General features: G+C 33.6%; 1 protein-coding gene across 1 annotated transcript; it reads left to right on the top strand.

Annotated features, from left to right (window-relative positions):
• The first annotated feature begins 9,667 nt into the window (after nt 1-9,667).
• Nucleotides 9,668-12,989, top strand: pimr105 (Pim proto-oncogene, serine/threonine kinase, related 105). Its single transcript, XM_073910117.1, has 7 exons — nt 9,668-11,066; nt 11,543-11,637; nt 11,737-11,787; nt 11,906-12,284; nt 12,372-12,548; nt 12,638-12,726; nt 12,848-12,989. Exons 1-7 carry the CDS (start codon nt 10,085-10,087, stop codon nt 12,866-12,868), a joined length of 1,794 nt encoding a protein of 597 aa, XP_073766218.1. The 5' UTR covers nt 9,668-10,084; the 3' UTR covers nt 12,869-12,989.
• Nucleotides 12,990-18,307: the final 5,318 nt, after the last annotated feature.

Here is an 18,307-nt window from a genome sequence, read left to right as displayed (position 1 = left end):
TGCCCAAAATGTAATTAAAACGTAAAAAAATGTATTAAATAAAACTATATTGGATCATGCAGAATCTTACGAGATATACTATTTATTCATAACGTTTTAATTTTATTTGTTCATCTGTCAGGCTATAGTGATTATAGGCTTTAACGTACACTGTTAACCCTTACTGTAGATTATGCAGTAAATAACTGTAAAATAGCCAGTGTTTTGCTGTAATAAAAGGAAACAGTATTTTACAGTAAAAGGAGCAGGATTTGTATGAAATTTTGTAGTGCAAAGAATAAATTACAGTAACATTACAGATAGTTACTGTGATAATAAATGGTAAATTACTGCTCAACCATTATTACCCCATGTACTCTGATGCTTTATGTTGCTATATATATATATATATATATATATATATATATATATATATATATATATATATATATATATATATATATAGTTCAGTTTTGGTATGTGTATGGTAAGTATTGAGGAGAAAGTGAGACAATGCATTGATGATAAGATAAATTTCTCTGCAGCCATCTCTGTGTTTTCTTTGGTTCCTTTTATGTTTTTAACATTGAGTATCAGGAGTCAACCAATGTCAATGTCACAGAGCTAATTAAAAGGTAAAGATATCGACCTATATATTACCTATAGTTATATATATTACTATAGGTTTGGAACAACATGAGGATCAGATTATTATTATTTTTTTTTATTTGTTTGCTTTGGATGAAGTTTTTATATTTTTATTGTTTTTATTCAATGATATGTGCATGATTGTGATAAATGTAGGCAATTCCTTTGAAAATATGCTATGTACCAGGGATGTCAAACTCCTGAAAGGCCACAGCCCAGCAGAATTTAGTTCCAGCCCTGCTTCAACACACTACCTTTAGATTTAGTTTGATCAGGTGTGTTTAATTAGTATAACTGCACTGTTACTCTGGCTATTTTACAGTTATTTACTGCACAATCTACAGTGTTTTGCTGTAATAAAAAGAAACATTTATTATTTATTAACACATTATTTTACTGTAAAAGGAGTAGACTTTGTATGAAATTGTGTAGTGCAAAAAATAAATTACAGTAATTTACTTTATGTACTCATTACAGATAGTAACTGACAATAAATAGCAAATTACTGTTCAACCATTACTGTCCCATCTTCTCTGATGGTTTATGTTGCTATTTATAGAGATGTGCATTTTAAAGGCAGAAATTAATGATTTAGGCATCACCACACACTCCCACGGGCTGTCTGTCTTCTTCTAAACACAAAGGTGTTAGAAAGAGTTTTCAGAAAATGCTGGCCCTTTAAGAGAGTCAGGTGTTTGATTTGTTTACTGCTGAGTGTGCTCTATTCTCTGTCTATCAATTCAGATGTTGAGTCTGATATGTATTAGGCTTTAAATAAGAATCTACAACGAGTAAATGAAATGTGTTCAAATGTTTTTGAGGGTTTCTATAATAAGGCTGTCTTTTAAGTTATATTGTTGTTATCTTGAACTGTGTACTTGAAAGCTACATTGTTAGCTAGTTAGCCTCTCCTCATATAACTTCTTACATTACTTTTGTCTAAGTATATGTATTTATTGGATATTGGATATTGCATACTGCCATAATGTACAGATGCTAACAGTTGTATGTATCTTTCTGGCAACTGAGCCAAAATTAAATTCCATCATCTCTGTAAGGTAACATGTGCACATCATCACAGGGAATCACAAAAACATGATACACATAGCCATCCACACACAAAAGCTCCACTGTCAGGTCACAGGTTGTGAGTTTGTTGCCAAGTATTTTTCAGAGCAGTGTTTCCACCTATGAATTTATATTAGAAACAATAAAAGTTTGTTGTCATGAGATAATTATAACAATAAAAGATTGGATCCTTTGGTTTTTCGATGTTGCCAACTTTATTTTTATTTTTTATAATTATTTTAAACTTTTTATTGAGATTTAACACAGTTTTTAATTACTTAAAACTTTAAAATTTAAAACAATTATGTCGTGTTTTTTGCTGTTCATTTGCTGATCTACCTTCCTGCAGATTCCAGTTGCTATCCATATCAAACACACCTAAACCAATTCATTAGGACCTAAACACCACTTGATAATTACAGGCAGGTGTGTTTGATATGGGTAGCAACTGAAATCTGCAGGAAGGTAGATATCCAGGAACCGGATTGAGCACCCCTGCTATATACCATGGGGGTCAAACTCCAAGTTCCTGGAGAACTGCAGCAGCAGAGTTTAGTACCCACCCTGCTTCAACATTACCTGTAGATTTCTAACAAGCCTTAATTAGTTTGATCAGGTGTGTTTAACTAGAGTAACAGCTTAAAGTCCCGGTCACACTGCACTTTTCTCCCTATAGACTTCGATTCATACGCATGTGAGTACTGCAGACCTGGAATAATAGCTCATGCGACAAATTTCATAATTCGCAGCATTGGAAAGTTCAAGCTTGGAGAACGCTGACATGCAAAATCACATCATGTGATTGCTTGATACCAATCAAAGATCAAAACGTGACCTCTCTGGCTTGCTTTTTCAATCTCTAATTATTTTGTTGAATTCCACTACTCGCGTTGTTTAATTCCACTTCGCAGTGCAGTATGACAGAATTTCGCATGCTCAAACGTTAATGTGACCGCAGCCTTACTGTGCAGACCTGTAATCTGCAAGACAATAATTATATCTGCTGATTTCTTAATTTTGTTATACTTTTTCTGTTTTTTATTTGTTTGGTGCCAAAACAATAAAATAAATTTGTCTGAAAAATGTTATGCCTTCTATTTTTTTAATAACAGCTAAGAATACTGATTAATTTTAGTAACACTACAATAACTATATATTACATACTATTAATGTGTTTGCAGTATAATGCTGTGATTTGTAACACTACAATACAGTAATTAACTGTACACAGTTTCTAGTTAGTTACCACTGCTGCTCTATTACAGTAATTAACTGGCAACAAAGTTGCCAGCTACTCACTGTATCGGTTCAGTTACAGTAAATAACTGGCAACACTGTTGCCAGTTACTTACTGTAACTGAACTTTTACAGTGAGTGGCTGGCAACAGTGTTGCCAGTATTCTACTGTAAAATCAACCCGGTAAGGTCTAACAGTGTATTTAGCCTTTCAGTATAGGCCTACAGCAAAATAGAAAGAGTTTGGCCTCATAAAACAATCCCCCAAACAGCTGTCAAAATTTACCAAAAACGATACATTTTATTCTGTTACTAATTGATATATATATTCATCACAATGGAAAATATTTTTGTGTTTAGAATATTTATTAGTGATGCATGCAATGATTACAGAATAAAAAAAAAAAAAATGCAAAGAATGGCAATGGCAATTTGAAACTTGTTATAAATATCCTCAATGTACAGTGTTGTAGATCTCAGATGAGCGGACTGCTGGAAGAGGATGGGGTGGGGTTTTTCTTGCTTTTATTATTTATTATTATAATTATTTTATTATTTATAAAATTTTCTTAGTTTTCATTTCAAATAAAAATAAATTTATATTTACCCCACACTGGCTATTCTACTTGTTGCTCTTTACATAGGCCTATCTATCCATCTACATTGTGATTGAACACTGGTAATCCAGATTTAGTGATCCTAAAAAGTTCCTATCCGGATCAGAATGATCCAATCCAATGTTGCTTTGAAAAACTGGCTCAAAAAGTAAGCTGGATTACGTGATCACAGATTGCAAAAACAGGATTACTAAATCCGGATCAATTTTATCCAGATTAAACCTTTTGAAAAACCGGGCCCAGATGCAAAAAGCTCTCGAGTAAAAAATTTTCAGAGCAAACGTATTTCTGCCACGTGTCGCGTGCACTGATCCACACGTGAGTCCAATTGCACTCTTACAGCTGGAAAATTAAAACAAAACCTTTGTTGCAGCACATTATAAAATCATGACTCGTATCTCCAAAACAAATCTTATTCTTTTGCCACTTCTTTTGGCAACCCAACATGGCGTCTATCTGCCGTCTGAACACTGTTTCAGATACAAACAGTCTTGTAAGCTAGCTTTCATATTAATGAAGTTGCACGGCATACACAATAGAGCGCGCTGATTGGTTTGAACCAAGTCTCTCATGGATGAATGCAGCACACTCAGAGACGTCACAAGGTACTCCCAGGTACAGACATAAAGTCTACACACTAGATTACACGCTAAGATCTCATGACTGTGACGCAGCTTCAAAAATTTGTTTCTAACTGGAAGTATAAATTTGCTCGAAATTAGGCGAAAACAAACAATTTTCACTTTTTAGTGAAATATTTGTGTCCTAACAGTGTTTTTAGCAGTGTGGGACACATATACGACCGTCAACAGCTCAAAAAAAGGTGTTTTACTGTTTTGTGAGCCTGTAAGTGCAAGTACTTAAATAATTTTATATTTAGTTCATTACTATAACCTTTTAAGCGAATTCTACTTTTTTGTAGACAAAGTTTATTGGATGAATAACTTTGAGTACAATAGAGTTTTTGTCTGATCCTGCACCTGCTCCCAACCTGACTTACTGTTCAGGCTATGGCATTTTCTCGTGGCTGCAGTTGCAGGACACTTCTGGTGAGTATACTGTAAACATTTCACCCAGTTTTTATTTTCTTCTGTTTGTAAATACAGGAAAACACTGTTTTATTTATGTTTCGCTTAAAATGTATACTAAATAGTTCATGGGAGCTGTTAATGTAGACAAATGAGACATGTGATTATATTTAGAAAGACCAACTGAATTATTCTTTTTCTTTTTTCTCCACACAGATATTGTGAGGTGTTATTTGTTAGCTTGTTAAAGCTACTTGTAGTGTAAGTAAATAATATGTTTAAATTTTGTTCTAAAATTTATTTTATATCATTGAATACCAGGGGACTTAAAGACAGTATTAAGAGAAAAGCAATATTCTTATTTTGCAAAAGTCAACAGGCACAATGTATATTTTTACAAGAGACACATTCTGGAGACCTTCTGGAGAAACCAATGGGGTGATACTATACTGTTTAGTCATGGAACTATAGATCTGCTGGCGTAGTCATATGCTTGAATAACTGTCCTGGTAAAGTAGTTAAAGTGAAAGAAGATAAGGATGGACACTGGATTGCTGCAGTTTTGATGATTGAAGGTACTCCACTGATTCTTCTAAATGTTTACGGATATAATGGTCAATATAAAAACAAAATATTGCTGAATGCATTTCAGAAACTATTAGAGAGTTGAAAACATTTTTCCCAACTGAAAATATGTTGGTGACTTTATTTGTGTCCCTGATAAATGGATGGATAGATCTTCAACAAATATGGTCATTATGAAATGAATGTATTACAAATTTTTGTATTAATACTTCCCAAATAGACGTTTGGAATCATGTTAACCCTGAAGTAAGGCAATATTCATGGATTAGACCCAATGGAAATTGTAAATCAAGAATAGATTTTTGGTTGGTAACCCAAGAAATTTTTAAATATGTTTTGCAAGCTAAAATCTCTGCAGCTCCTACAACTGATCATTGTGTAATTACTGTCACACTGATCCCAGGCTCTGAAAGAACATGTAGGCAAAAATATTGGAACTTTAATGCAAACTTGTTAAAAGAAGAATATTTTTGTGACATGGTTAAAAAAATCTTATATTCAATTATGACAAATGATGAGATAAAGTGAGAATGTACTCAATTAATTATGGTAAAATATTGTGTAATAAGCAAAAAGAATTAGAAAAACAGCTGATAAAAGACATTAATGGTTGTTGTAAAAAGGATTTATCATTAGAACCTAATAAAGAGGAAATGATTAGATTACAAACTAAATTAGACGATTTCTACTTAAATAGGGCACAAGGGGCATATATACGATCTAGAGCAAAATGGATGGAAGTTGGTGTAAAAAACAGCTCTTATTTTAGTATATTAGAAAAAAGTAGACAGAAATGCAATTACCACCTTAAATCCAAATAATAAAATTGTAACTGATCCAAAAGAAATAAGTAATGAGATTTTTAAATTTTATCAAAGCCTATATTCATCATCATTTTCCATGAAAGATTCTGAGAATTTCTTCAAAAATTCTATAATTTTATTCCTAAAATTGATGAAGATTTTAAAATGATATGTGACTCTGATTTAAAAATTGAAGAACTTGATGCTGCTATTAAAAAAATGGCTTTAGGTAAATCACCAGGTCAAGATGGACTTGCAACTAACTTTTATCTTTTTTCTGGAATGATATGAGAGAAATGCTCTTTAAAGCACTAAAAGAATGTTTAGAAAGTAATACACTACTAACTACAATGAAACAGGCTATAATTATTTTCATACCTAAACCAAAAAAGACAACACTCTTATTGATAATTTAAGACCAATTACTTAACTTAACATTGATTACAAAATATTCACTCATGCATTAGCTAGTAGACTTAAAGGTGGTATAGGTAAAATTATTAGTGATACACAATCTGGGTTTCTTCCAAATCGACTAATACATAATAACATTCGCATGGTGTTAGATTTACTGTATTAGACTATTCACATTTGATAGAGGATGATGGTATAATACTATTTCTGGATTTTCTAAAAGCTTTTGATAAACTTGAACACCCTTTTGTTTTTCAGTCTCAACAATATTTTGGGTTTGGGACAAAATTTATTAATATTATTTCAATGTTGACAATATAACCAATAACAAGTGCTGTTTTACTTCAATCGGGTACTACAAAGAGATTTGATATCAGAAGGGGAATACGACAGAGAGATCCAGTCATCCCACTTCCTTTCTTACTTGCTGCTGAATTATTAGCACTGTATATTAAAAATAACGACAATATTAAGCCATTAAATGTTCTGAGTAGATCCTTGGTAATTACACAACTAGCTGATGATACAACTTTATTTCGGAAGGACTCTTATCAAATACCGATTGCCTTAAAGTCTAAATCATTGTTTTCTAATGCTTCAGGGTTACATTTAAATTTGAAAAAATGTGAGATTCTAACTCTTCACAATAATACATAAAACTCATTGTATAATATCCCAATTAAAAGCTAAATAACATACTTGGAAATAACTATTACAAAAAAATTAGGGACAGGGAAAATAATAATATTCATACTGTTGTACAGAAAAATAAAAAAACATTAAGTAGCTGGTTACAAAGAAATATTTCAATTTTTCGGGAGAATATTATTAACAAAAATGGAAGCAATATCAAGATTAATCTATCCAGCATATTGCTTAGGTGTACCAGAAAGATGTATTAAACAAATTAACAGAATTCATTATGAGTTTATTTTGGAACAATAAGCAACATTTAATTCGAAAAAATGATTTGGTAAAGTTATCAGAGGAAGGGGGGTTGAATGTTATTGATTTTGGCGTTATAAATGGAGTAATGAAGTTAAAATGGTTACAAAGCTTTGTTAAAGATGAACCGTCTTTATGGTTTAGCATCCCTTTTCATATTTTTCAAAGGATGGGAGGAATTTCTTTTTTTCTAAAATGTGATTTTGAATTACTAAAATTGCCATTTAAATTGTCTGGTTTTCATGCGCAAGTGTTACTATATTGGAAAATGTTGTACAAGCACAATTTTACTCCACATAATGTTATCATTTGGAATAACAGGTGTGTTCTACATGACAGGAAATCTTTATTTTTTAAAGACTGGTTTAACAAAGGAATTTGGAATGTAATTCATTTAATGGATGATGATGGTAATATGTTGAGCTATGATCATTTTAAGTTAAAATTCAATTGTAATTGTGCACATAGAGAATTTTCTTTGGTTGTCAAAGCTATTAATGTAGCTTTGAGGAACTTAGTTAAAGGTATAGTGCAATACTCCTCTGTAATACCTACACTAGTTGATTTGTTTATAAATAATTATTCATTTTTGGATATTAAATGTAACAACAAGGTCTTGAGATCACTACTGACAAAAGAATATTTTCCTCTTCCTGTTAAAAGAAAAGTTTTATCTGAGAGATTTTCTAAAGCGGACACTATTGATATTAGAAAAAGATACCTGTCATTTCCCTTGTTACCTAAAATGAATGAAGTACATTTCAAAACAATTAATGACATCTATCCATGTAACGAATTTCTTAGAATAAGATTTCATTTAGACAGTAATATTGTATTTTTTTGCTTGAAAGATATAGAATCACAGGAACATCTTTTTTTATAGTTGTTCCAGTGTCAAATCCTTTTGGGACAGATTGTATTAGTGGTTGATAACTAAAAATGTAACACCTGCGTTTGACTATCACATTGTGAAATTTGGCATTTTTATGAAAAACAAGGAAGTTGAATTTCTATGTAATAATATGTCGATTGTAGCAAAATTTCATGTACACAAATGTAGATTTGTTAACGTTTCTTCTTGTTTCAAAGCATTTAAAAATGATTTCAATATGTCATATAAATCTATAAAACAAGTAAAAACAAAAGGTGCCTTAAAGTTCTCTAAGCTTTTGTCAACATATATGGACTGACCCCTCTGAATGTAATGTATTTTCTTTTGTATTATTTAAGGTTTATTTTTATGTTATTATTAATTTGTACTGTTTTGTGTATTATATGCTGCTTGGTTATAATGTTATATATGTTTAACAATGGAAGTTGAAAATGCCTGTTTGTTATTTGAAGTTTAAATAAAAAAATAAATTTAAAAAAAAGTTTGTCTAGACAATAGTAAAATACGAGATTGCTAGAATATAAATGTGTCAATGTGGGAATGGATATAAACAATTTAGCAATATATATAAACATGTAGCCTATCAAAAAATAGAAGTGAAAGTCACTGATGATATTTTAAGCATGAGGATTAAAATATCAGCCATACTTATTAGGGTCGAGTCAAACCATTCATTTATACATTCATTAAAGAATTTACCCATACAAAATGTCAACCTCAACACTACCAGTGACACATATACAAACGCACGCAGTACAATAAAGAATGAATGAATAAAAAGGGAGCAACATTATTATGTCAATAGAAAAAAAAGCATGCATCCAAAATCAAAAGAATGCTGAGTTTATACGAAGGACGAAACCGGCAAAAATAAATAAATAAATGAATAAATGCGCAAATAAATAAAGAAATTGGAGAATACATTTACATTTCTGCAAAAATAAAACAAAATAAAAAAAGAATAACTAAATACGCGCATATATACATAAATAAGCTTTGAAATCTATAAATTCCTGTATAAATAAAATAATTAATAAATAAATACGCAAATAAATAAATGAGTAAATAAATCCATGAATGCAGGCATAAAATAAATAAATACGCAAATAAACAAATAAATAAATAAATGTCTGCATAAATAAAAATGGATAAAAACGAAAATATATAAATAAATAAGTAAATAATTTCTGCATAAATAAAACAAAGCATAAATAAATAGGAAAATATATGCATAAAGAAAACTATAAATAATAAAATAAAATAAATAAATAAATAAATAAAAAATAAATAAATAAATAAGCTAATATAACAATAAATGAGTAAATAAATCCACAAATTCCTGCATAAATAAAGCAAAAAAATATGCAGGAATTTACGAATTTATTTATGAACTTATTTATTTATTCGTTTTTACCTATTTTTGTATAGTTTTTGAAGGTTTCGTCTTCTATAGGTTTTTAGTAAAATAGTAAAAAAGTAAAATAGTGAAAAACAAATGTTTTTCAATGATTTTTATTGTTACAACTGTTTATTTTAATTAATTTCGAGTTTTAGTTCGTTGTAAAACTGACGCAGAATTAATTTCATGAAGGCGTAACGCTGGTGTTTTACAAGTTTAGCCTGTTTACCGCGCAGCCGCTTGCATACAGGCTATGAGTATGTGTGATCAGTTATTGATTGATTATAAGGCATATACTTTATGCAAAAACAATATGGCACTTTCAAATGGCCACAGAAACGCTCCACAGAAACGGCCCAGCCTGCGTCACATTTAGAATTGAATGTGAATGTTCGAAACGGTGACATCATAGCTAAGAGAATGCGAATGCAACTCTGACTTTGGCATTCTGCGGTTAAACTAGTTGAGCGATGGGTCAACGTAATTGTCGTTGCAAAAAGGCAAACAATGATTTTGAGCGTGTGCACGTTTACCATCACGATGCACCGCCACAGCTCACCAATTTGGTGGAAGCTCATAAACATCCTGTTGGCGTAGGTGAAGATAGTGCGAGTGAGGGGAAAAATAAAAAGAGAAAGGAGGCCAACCGTAAAAAGAAAAGAAGGTTCAAGTTGTGGCGGTGGTTCTCCTGTTTGAGTGCTGCTGAAAAAAATAGTACATTTCAGGTTGATGGAGAGGCTCAGGACACTGGGGCAACTGCAGCACCACCTGAAGTACAACCTTCCTCCTCTTCAGGTGACGGATCTCTACAGCAGGTCATTCATACTGTAGACCTCAATCTTCAGGAACCTTCAGCCAGTGACCCTGAAGTCTATCCAACAGTAAAGAAACATCTTACTGTTCAACCTGATGTCCTCCGTTCTCCAGTTCTGAGCAGCAATACTGCTCAGACTTCATTCGACTGGAACTTTGACATCAGCCAGACTCCATTGCTTAGTCCTGACTATTGTGATGAAGCCGAAAGCTTAGCTCACACCTTATCTGACTGGAGCATTGATTCTGGCCTGGCTCTAGCACGCACCACATCAAGGTGGAGCAATGATTTCACTAAGACTTCAGCACACACCATGTCAGATTGGAGCATTGATAAGATCAAAACTCCAACACGCACCACATCAGATTGGAGTACTGACGCTACCCGGACTCCAGTACACAAAGTGTCAGTCTGGAGTATTGATGTCACCCAGCCTCCATTTCACTCATCCACTTCTGATTGTTGTAACAATGCCACTGAGATTCCAGTCCCCGATGCTTCCGAGGGGAGAGCCAATTTCCCTCAGACTTCACAGCACACAACGTCAGACTGGAGCATCAATGGTGGTCAAGCTCCAGTCTGCACACAGGCCTCTGTTTCAAAACAAATAGAGAATAATGGAAAGATGACAAGTCAGGGTAAGTTGACTGTCCCTTAAAACACCACACACACACACACACACACACACACACACACACACACACACACACACACACACACACACACACACACACACACACACACACACACACACACACACACACACACACACACACACACACACACACACACACACACACACACACACACACACACACACACACACACACACACACACACACACACACACACACACACACACACACACACACACACACACACACACCTGCAATACTATATCAGGCCATTTTAATGTTTCCATTTGTGACCCTGGACCATAAAACCAGTCTTAAGTTGCACAAGATACATTTTTGGCAATAGGTAAAACTAAAGCTTATTTATTCAACATTCAGACCTCATTTTCAAAAAATGTACACTGATTAAGTAAAACATTTTGTCCTGTTTTACACTGGTTGATATTTCATATTACTTAACCTTGGTTTTGTTTTAATAGTCATCAATTCTTGCCACTATCTGATCGATGACATGCTGGGTGAAGGATCCTTTGGAACAGTGTACAAGGGGCGACGTCTACACGATGACTTAAAGGTGCCTTTCATTTTTCTGGATTGGATAAATAGTAACAAATACAACATGTTAGCTGTACAATCATTCTTACTTACACTTTGCTTATTTCTTGTTTATTAGGTGGCAGTGAAATTTGTCACAAAGACGGAAGATGTGGAATACATATGTATCGTAAGTGATTTCTCATAAGACAAGCTACTGTTGTCGAAATTTTGTGAAATTATGATTCAATTCATAATCTATAAAAGATATATCTATCTAAACATCATAAAAAATGTATTTCCTGTAGTCGGGTCATTCAGAGCCCTTTCCTCTTGAAGTTGCACTTCTCATCCTCGCCCATGGAGTATCCAGCGTTCCAGAAATAATCCAGCTTCTGGACTGGCAGGACCAGGAGGACCATTATATAATGGTGTTGGAATACCCTTCACCCTGTGAGGACCTATATGCTTTCACAGAAAGCTATGGAGGATCCATAAGTGAAGATTTAGCGCGTGTTGTTATGCAGCAGGCAACTCAAGCTGCATACATGTGCTGCCGCAATGGTGTTCTACATCGCGATATCAAACTTGAAAATCTATTGATCAACAAGGAGACTCATAAAGTCAAATTAATAGACTTTGGGTGTGGAGACCTTCTCAAGAAATTACCCTACGATTCATTTGCCGGTATGTATTAACCCTTAAGCTGTGAAAAACGATATTCTGAATTTATAGCAACAAATGCTAATTGATGCAAAAATCTTTTACCTTTAGGCACCCTTGAGTACTGCCCCCCAGAGTTTGAGGAAACGGGTGAATACAATGGGAAGCCGGCAACAGTCTGGTCCCTTGGCATCCTCTTGTTTGTATTGGTGTGTGAGGACTTTCCCAACCCTCAAGAACTGCACATGATCAATGAGAACAACTTCTCCAAAGCTGGCTTGTCCGATGGTAAGCTCTTTATTTTAAAGACTCTTACATGCAACATCAAAGGAGGTGTGAAGTTCAAGGTAAACAGATGTTTCAACTGTTTTTCACAGAATGCTGTCAGTTGATTAGTTGCTGTCTCCAGCAAAAGCCAGAGCAGCGGATTCAATTAAAAGAGATTCTTCTCCACGAATGGTTCAAGGTATGAAGCCTAAGCAGAGTATTTTGGGAGGGTTAATTCAAACACAAGACTATGGATGTTAGCTTAGAGAATATTAGATTTGGATTGACTTTTGATAAACTAATTGCTGTTTTTATTTTAGGACACCAACCTGGAGAACTGAAGAACAGCCACCCTACATGTTATTGTCTTGAGAGGAACGTTTCAGGCTGTTTGAGGCAGGAAATCTTGAGCAGGAGGTGGCTCCTCTCAAAACAAACAATAAAACATATGCATTAATTGAACTCTTGTGAAGAGTATTATTTGACAAAAACAATTCTAGGAGAGCACATATTTACATAGTACTGTGAATCTTGTTTCTGTCATGTATGATAAGTATGCAATGCATTTCTTGTGTCATGCTATTCTTACAGTTAAAAAGATGACTAGAGGCTGCATATTGACACAATAAACGTGTCAAAAAAGTCACCAACACAAAACAGCTGATGATAAACATCATTTTAAGCTGTAAAATGACATCACATTTCCACTCTGAAAATGAATATTTAAAATAACAGACACTTCCCTGCCACATGTATTTGTTCTTCAGACATCTCACCAAGCAATGAGACGTTTAAATGCTGTCTAATAGACTCTAAACGTCTGGCCAAAAGAAGGCTAAATTTGGGTAGGCAGTGCAAATCTATATGGCTACTTGATGACTTGATTTATAGATAATTATTCATTCATTCATTTTCCTTCGGCTTAGTCCCTTTATTAATCAGGGGTTGCCACAGCGGAAAGATCTGCTAACTTATCCAGTATATGTTTTACACAGCAGATGTCCTTCCAGTCACAACCAAGTAAACTCCTATACACTCACATTCACACACATACACTATGGCTAATTTAGACTGTGGCTTCTTCAATTCAGTTTCCCCTACCTGTACTGTGGGGGAAACTGGAGCACCCGGAGGAAACCCACATGAACATAGAGAGAACATGCAAACTCCACAAAGAAACGCCAAGTGACCCAGCTTGGTCCCGCTAGGAAGCCAGCGACCACCTTGCTGTGCAGCAACAGTGCTAACCACTGAGCCTCCATGCCACCTTATAAGCAGTTAGATGTTTTTCAAACACACACAAAAACGTTTGTTTTTTTCCCTTCGCAAGTTGAATAACTGTGCATAGGTCAATTCAAACATAATACATCTAGATATGTTTATATCATGTTTAGAGTTTTTGGCCATAAAAACTTAAACAATGACAATATGTGAGCTTGAAATTGCCAATTTTAAAATTTTGTTTTAAATTTTTTATTTTCTGTGCAAATACAAAAAAAATAAATAAATAAAAATTGTGAAAATGGCAATGCCATGTGAAAGCAAATTTGAGCAGCAAATCTGGATTTCACAATCTCCTGGGCCCGGTTTTTCAAAAGGTTTAATCCGGATAAAATTGATCCGGATTTAGTAATCCTGTTTTTGCGATCCGTGATAACGTAATCCAGCTTACTTTTTGAGCCAGTTTTTCAAAGCAACATCGGATTGGATCAATCTGATCCGGATAGGAACTTTTCAGGATCACTAAATCTGGATAACCAGTGCTCAAACAGCATAGGACATCACAATGTAGAACTATAGATATGTAAAGAGCGACAAGTAGAATAGCCAGCGTGGGGCCAATATAACTTTATTTTTATTTAAAATGAAAACTAAGAAAATTTAATAATTATTAAAATAATAATAATAATAAATAATAAAAACAAGAAAAACCCCACCCCATCCTCTTCCAGCATTCGGCTCATGAGACCTACAACACTGTACATTGAGGATATTTATAATAAGTTTCAAATATAGATGTAAATAAAAAAAAGGACAATGTCAAAAAGTCCACAATAATTTCAGACTTCCTCATCTGATGGGGAGAGAGCAGCTTGTCTGAGCGTAGCCTTTGGGAGGCGAATCTCAAGTCATTGGCCTTGGTTTGCTGCAGGATGGTCAGAGTCAGTTGTTTCTCTGCCAGATGAAGCTGTGCTTCTGCCCTTTCAGTTTCTTTTTGCAATTGTTGATAGTGATATCAAAAATCAGCGATTGCCATTCTTTGCAATTTTTTTTGGGTTATTCTGTAATCATTGCATGCATCACTAATAAATATTCTAAAAACAAAAATATTTTCCATTGTGATGAATATATATATATATCAATTATTGACAGAATAAAATTAATTGTTTTTGGTCAATTTTGACAACTGTTTGGGGGATTATTTTATGAGGTCAAGCTATTTCTACTTTGCTGTATGCATACTGAAAGGCTGAATACATTAAAGCCTACACTCACTATAGCCTGACAGATGAACAAATAAAATTAAAACCTTATAATTAAATAGTATATCTCGTAAGATACTGCATGATCCAAAAATAGTATTATTTTATACATTTTTAAAGTTTTCATTACATTTTGGGCATGAAATCCACACTAAATCCACCCTTCTGATGGGATAAGTTTAATCCAGGTTTTTTGGATCAAAGTGATCCAGATCCTACAAAAAAGGTCTGAAAAACCCAAAGTAAAGGTTTGATCCGGATCAAAACCAAGATTGGATTACGTGATCTAATCCGATTAGGTAATCTGTTTTTTCTTTTGAAAAACCCATTTTCAAGATTTGATCCAATCCCTTATCCAAAATCCTAGTGGATTACTTTTAAAAAACACATAAAAACCCCACCCCATCATCTTCCAGCAGTCCGCTCATCTGAGACCTACAACACAAACACTGTACATTGAGGTATTTATAATAAGTTTCAAATATAGATATAAATAAAAAAAGACTTAATTTCAAAAACTCCACAATAATTTCAGACTTCCTCATCTGATGTGGAGAAACCAGCTTGTCTGAGTGTACCCTTTAGAAGGCAAATCTCAAGTCTGGCCTTGGTTTGCTGCATTTTGGTCAGAGTCAGTTGTTGCTTGGGTTGAGGGCAGGCAGCGAGTATCAGAGTCCATGTATCAGGCTTGGGTCATGGACAGGCAGAAGGCAAAGCAGAGTCAGAAACGGGCGTTTTTTCTTTTGAAAAACCCATTTTCAAGAATTGATCCAATCCCTTATCCAAAATCCTAGTGGATTAATTTTGAAAAACCGGGCCCAGGTTTTTCAAAAGTACATTTTGGACATGTACTAAATGTATTAAATAATACTATTTTTGGATCATGCAGTATCTTACGAGATATACTATTTATTCATAAGGTTTTAATTTTATTTGTTCATCTGTCAGGCTATAGTGAGTATAGGCTTTAACGTATTCAGCCTTTCAGTATAGGCCTACAGCAAAGTAGAAAGAGTTTGGCCTCATAAAATAATCCCCCAAACAGCTGTAAAAAACTGACCAAAAACAATCAATTTTATTCTGTCACTAATTGATATATATATATATTCATCACAATGGAAAATATTTTTCTTTTTAGAATATTTATTAGTGATGCATGCAATGATTTAAGAATAACAAAAAAAAAATTGCAAAGAATGGCAATCACTGATATTTGAAATCACTTTCAACAATTGCAAAAAGAGACTGAAAGGGCAGAAGCACAGCTTCGTCTGGCAGAGAAACAACTGACTTTAACCAAACTGCAGCAAACCAAGGCCAATGACTTGAGATTCGCCTCCTAAAGGCTGCGCTCTGACAAGCTGGTCTCTCCACATCAGATGAGTAAGTCTGAAATTACTGTGACAGTTTTTGACATCAAGTCTTTTTTTTGATTTACATCGATATTTGAAACTTATTATAAATATCCTCAATGTACAGTGTTGTAGATCTCAGATGAGTGGACTGCTGAAAGAGGATGGGGTGGGGTTTTTCTTGTTTTTATTATTATTATTATTTTAATAATTATAAAAAATTTTTTAGCTTTCTTTTTAAATAAAAATAAAGTTATATTGGCCCCACGCTGGCTATACTACTTGTCGCTCTTTACATATCTATAGTGCTAAATTGTGATGTCCTATGCTGTTTGAGCACTGGTTATCCAGATTTAGTGATCCTGAAAAGTTCCTATCCAGATCAGATTGATCCAATCCGATGTTGCTTTGAAAAACTGGCTCAAAAAGTAAGCTGGATTACGTGATCACGGATCGCAAAAACAGGATTACTAAATCTGGATCAATTTTATCCGGATTAAACCTTTTGAAAAACCGGGCCCAGGGCCCGGTTTTTCAAAAGTAATCCACTAGGATTTTGGATAAGGGATTGGATCAAATCTTGAAAATCGTTTTTTCAAAATAAATTACATAATCGGATTAGATCACGTAATCCAATCTTGGTTTTGATCCAGATCAAATCTTTACTTTGGGTTTTTCAGACCTTTTTTGTAGGATTTGGATCTCTTTGATCCAAAAAACATGGATTAAACTGATCTCATCAGAAGGATGGATTTAGTGTGGATTTCATGCCCAAAATTTAATGAAAACTTAAAAAATGTATTAAATAAAACTATATTTGGATCATGCAGTATCTTACGAGATATACTATTTATTCATAAGGTTTTAATTTTATTTGTTCATCTGTCAGGCTATGATTATAGCCTTTAATGCATTTAGCCTTTCAGTATAGGCCTACAGCAAAATAGAAAGAGTTTGGCCTCATAAAATAATCCCCCAAACAGCTGTCAAAATTTACCAAAAACAATACATTTTATTCTGTCACTAATTGATTATATATATATATATATATATATATATATATATATATATATATATATATATATATATATATATATATATTCATCACAATGGAAAATATTTATTAGTGATGTATGCAATGATTACAGAATAACCAAAAACAAAAAATTTCAAAGAATGGCAATGCCTGATTTTTTAAATTACTTTCAACAATTGCAAAAAGAGACTGAAAGGGCAGAAGCACAGCTTCATCTGGTACAGAAACAACTGACTTTAACCAAACTGCAGCAAACCAAGGCCATGACTTGAGATCTGCCTCCTAAAGGCTGCGCTCAGATAAGCTGGTCTCTCCACATCAGATGAGGAAGTCTGAAATTATTGTAGAGTTTTTGACATTAAGTGTTTTTTTTTTTATTTACATTTATATTTGATACTTATTATAAATATCCTCAATGTACAGTGTTGTAGGTCTCAAATGAGCGGACTGCTTAAAGAGGATGGGGTGATGTTTTCCTTGTTTTATCTATCATTATTATTTTAATAATTATTAAATTTTCTTAGTTTTCATTTGAAATAGAAATAAAGTTATATTGATCCCATGCTGGCTATTCTACTCTTTACATATCTATAGTTCTACATTGTGATGTCCTATACTGTTTGAGCACTGGTTATCCAGATTTAGTGATCCTGAAAAGTTCCTATCTAGATCAGATTGATCCAATCCAATGTTGCTTTGAAAAAACTGGCTCAAAAAGTAAGCTGGATTACGTGATCACGGATCGCAAAAACAGGATTACTAAATCCGGATCAATTTTATCCGGATTAAACCTTTTGAAAAACTGGGCACAGGGCCCAGTTTTTTTTAAAGTAATCCACTAGGATTTTGGACAAGGGATTGGATCAAATCTTGAAAATGGGTTTTTCAAAAGAAAAAAAAACGGATTGC

This window comes from Danio rerio, chromosome 8 (genome assembly GCF_049306965.1).
Source record: "Danio rerio strain Tuebingen ecotype United States chromosome 8, GRCz12tu, whole genome shotgun sequence".
In the NCBI taxonomy this organism is placed as follows: domain Eukaryota; kingdom Metazoa; phylum Chordata; class Actinopteri; order Cypriniformes; family Danionidae; genus Danio; species Danio rerio.
Note: the sequence above shows the minus strand (reverse complement) of the source record. Positions and strands in the feature narration are given on the sequence as shown.

What these genes read in the sequence shown, in the direction of transcription:
- pimr105 (XM_073910117.1), top strand. Translation starts at nt 10,085, where the DNA reads ATGGGTCAACGTAATTGTCGTTGCAAAAAGGCAAACAATGATTTTGAG. An exon ending in TGGAAAGATGACAAGTCAGG is followed by an intron (nt 11,067 to 11,542) that starts GTAAGTTGACTG and finishes TTGTTTTAATAG; the next exon opens with TCATCAATTCTTGCCACTAT. An exon ending in GTCTACACGATGACTTAAAG is followed by an intron (nt 11,638 to 11,736) that starts GTGCCTTTCATT and finishes CTTGTTTATTAG; the next exon opens with GTGGCAGTGAAATTTGTCAC.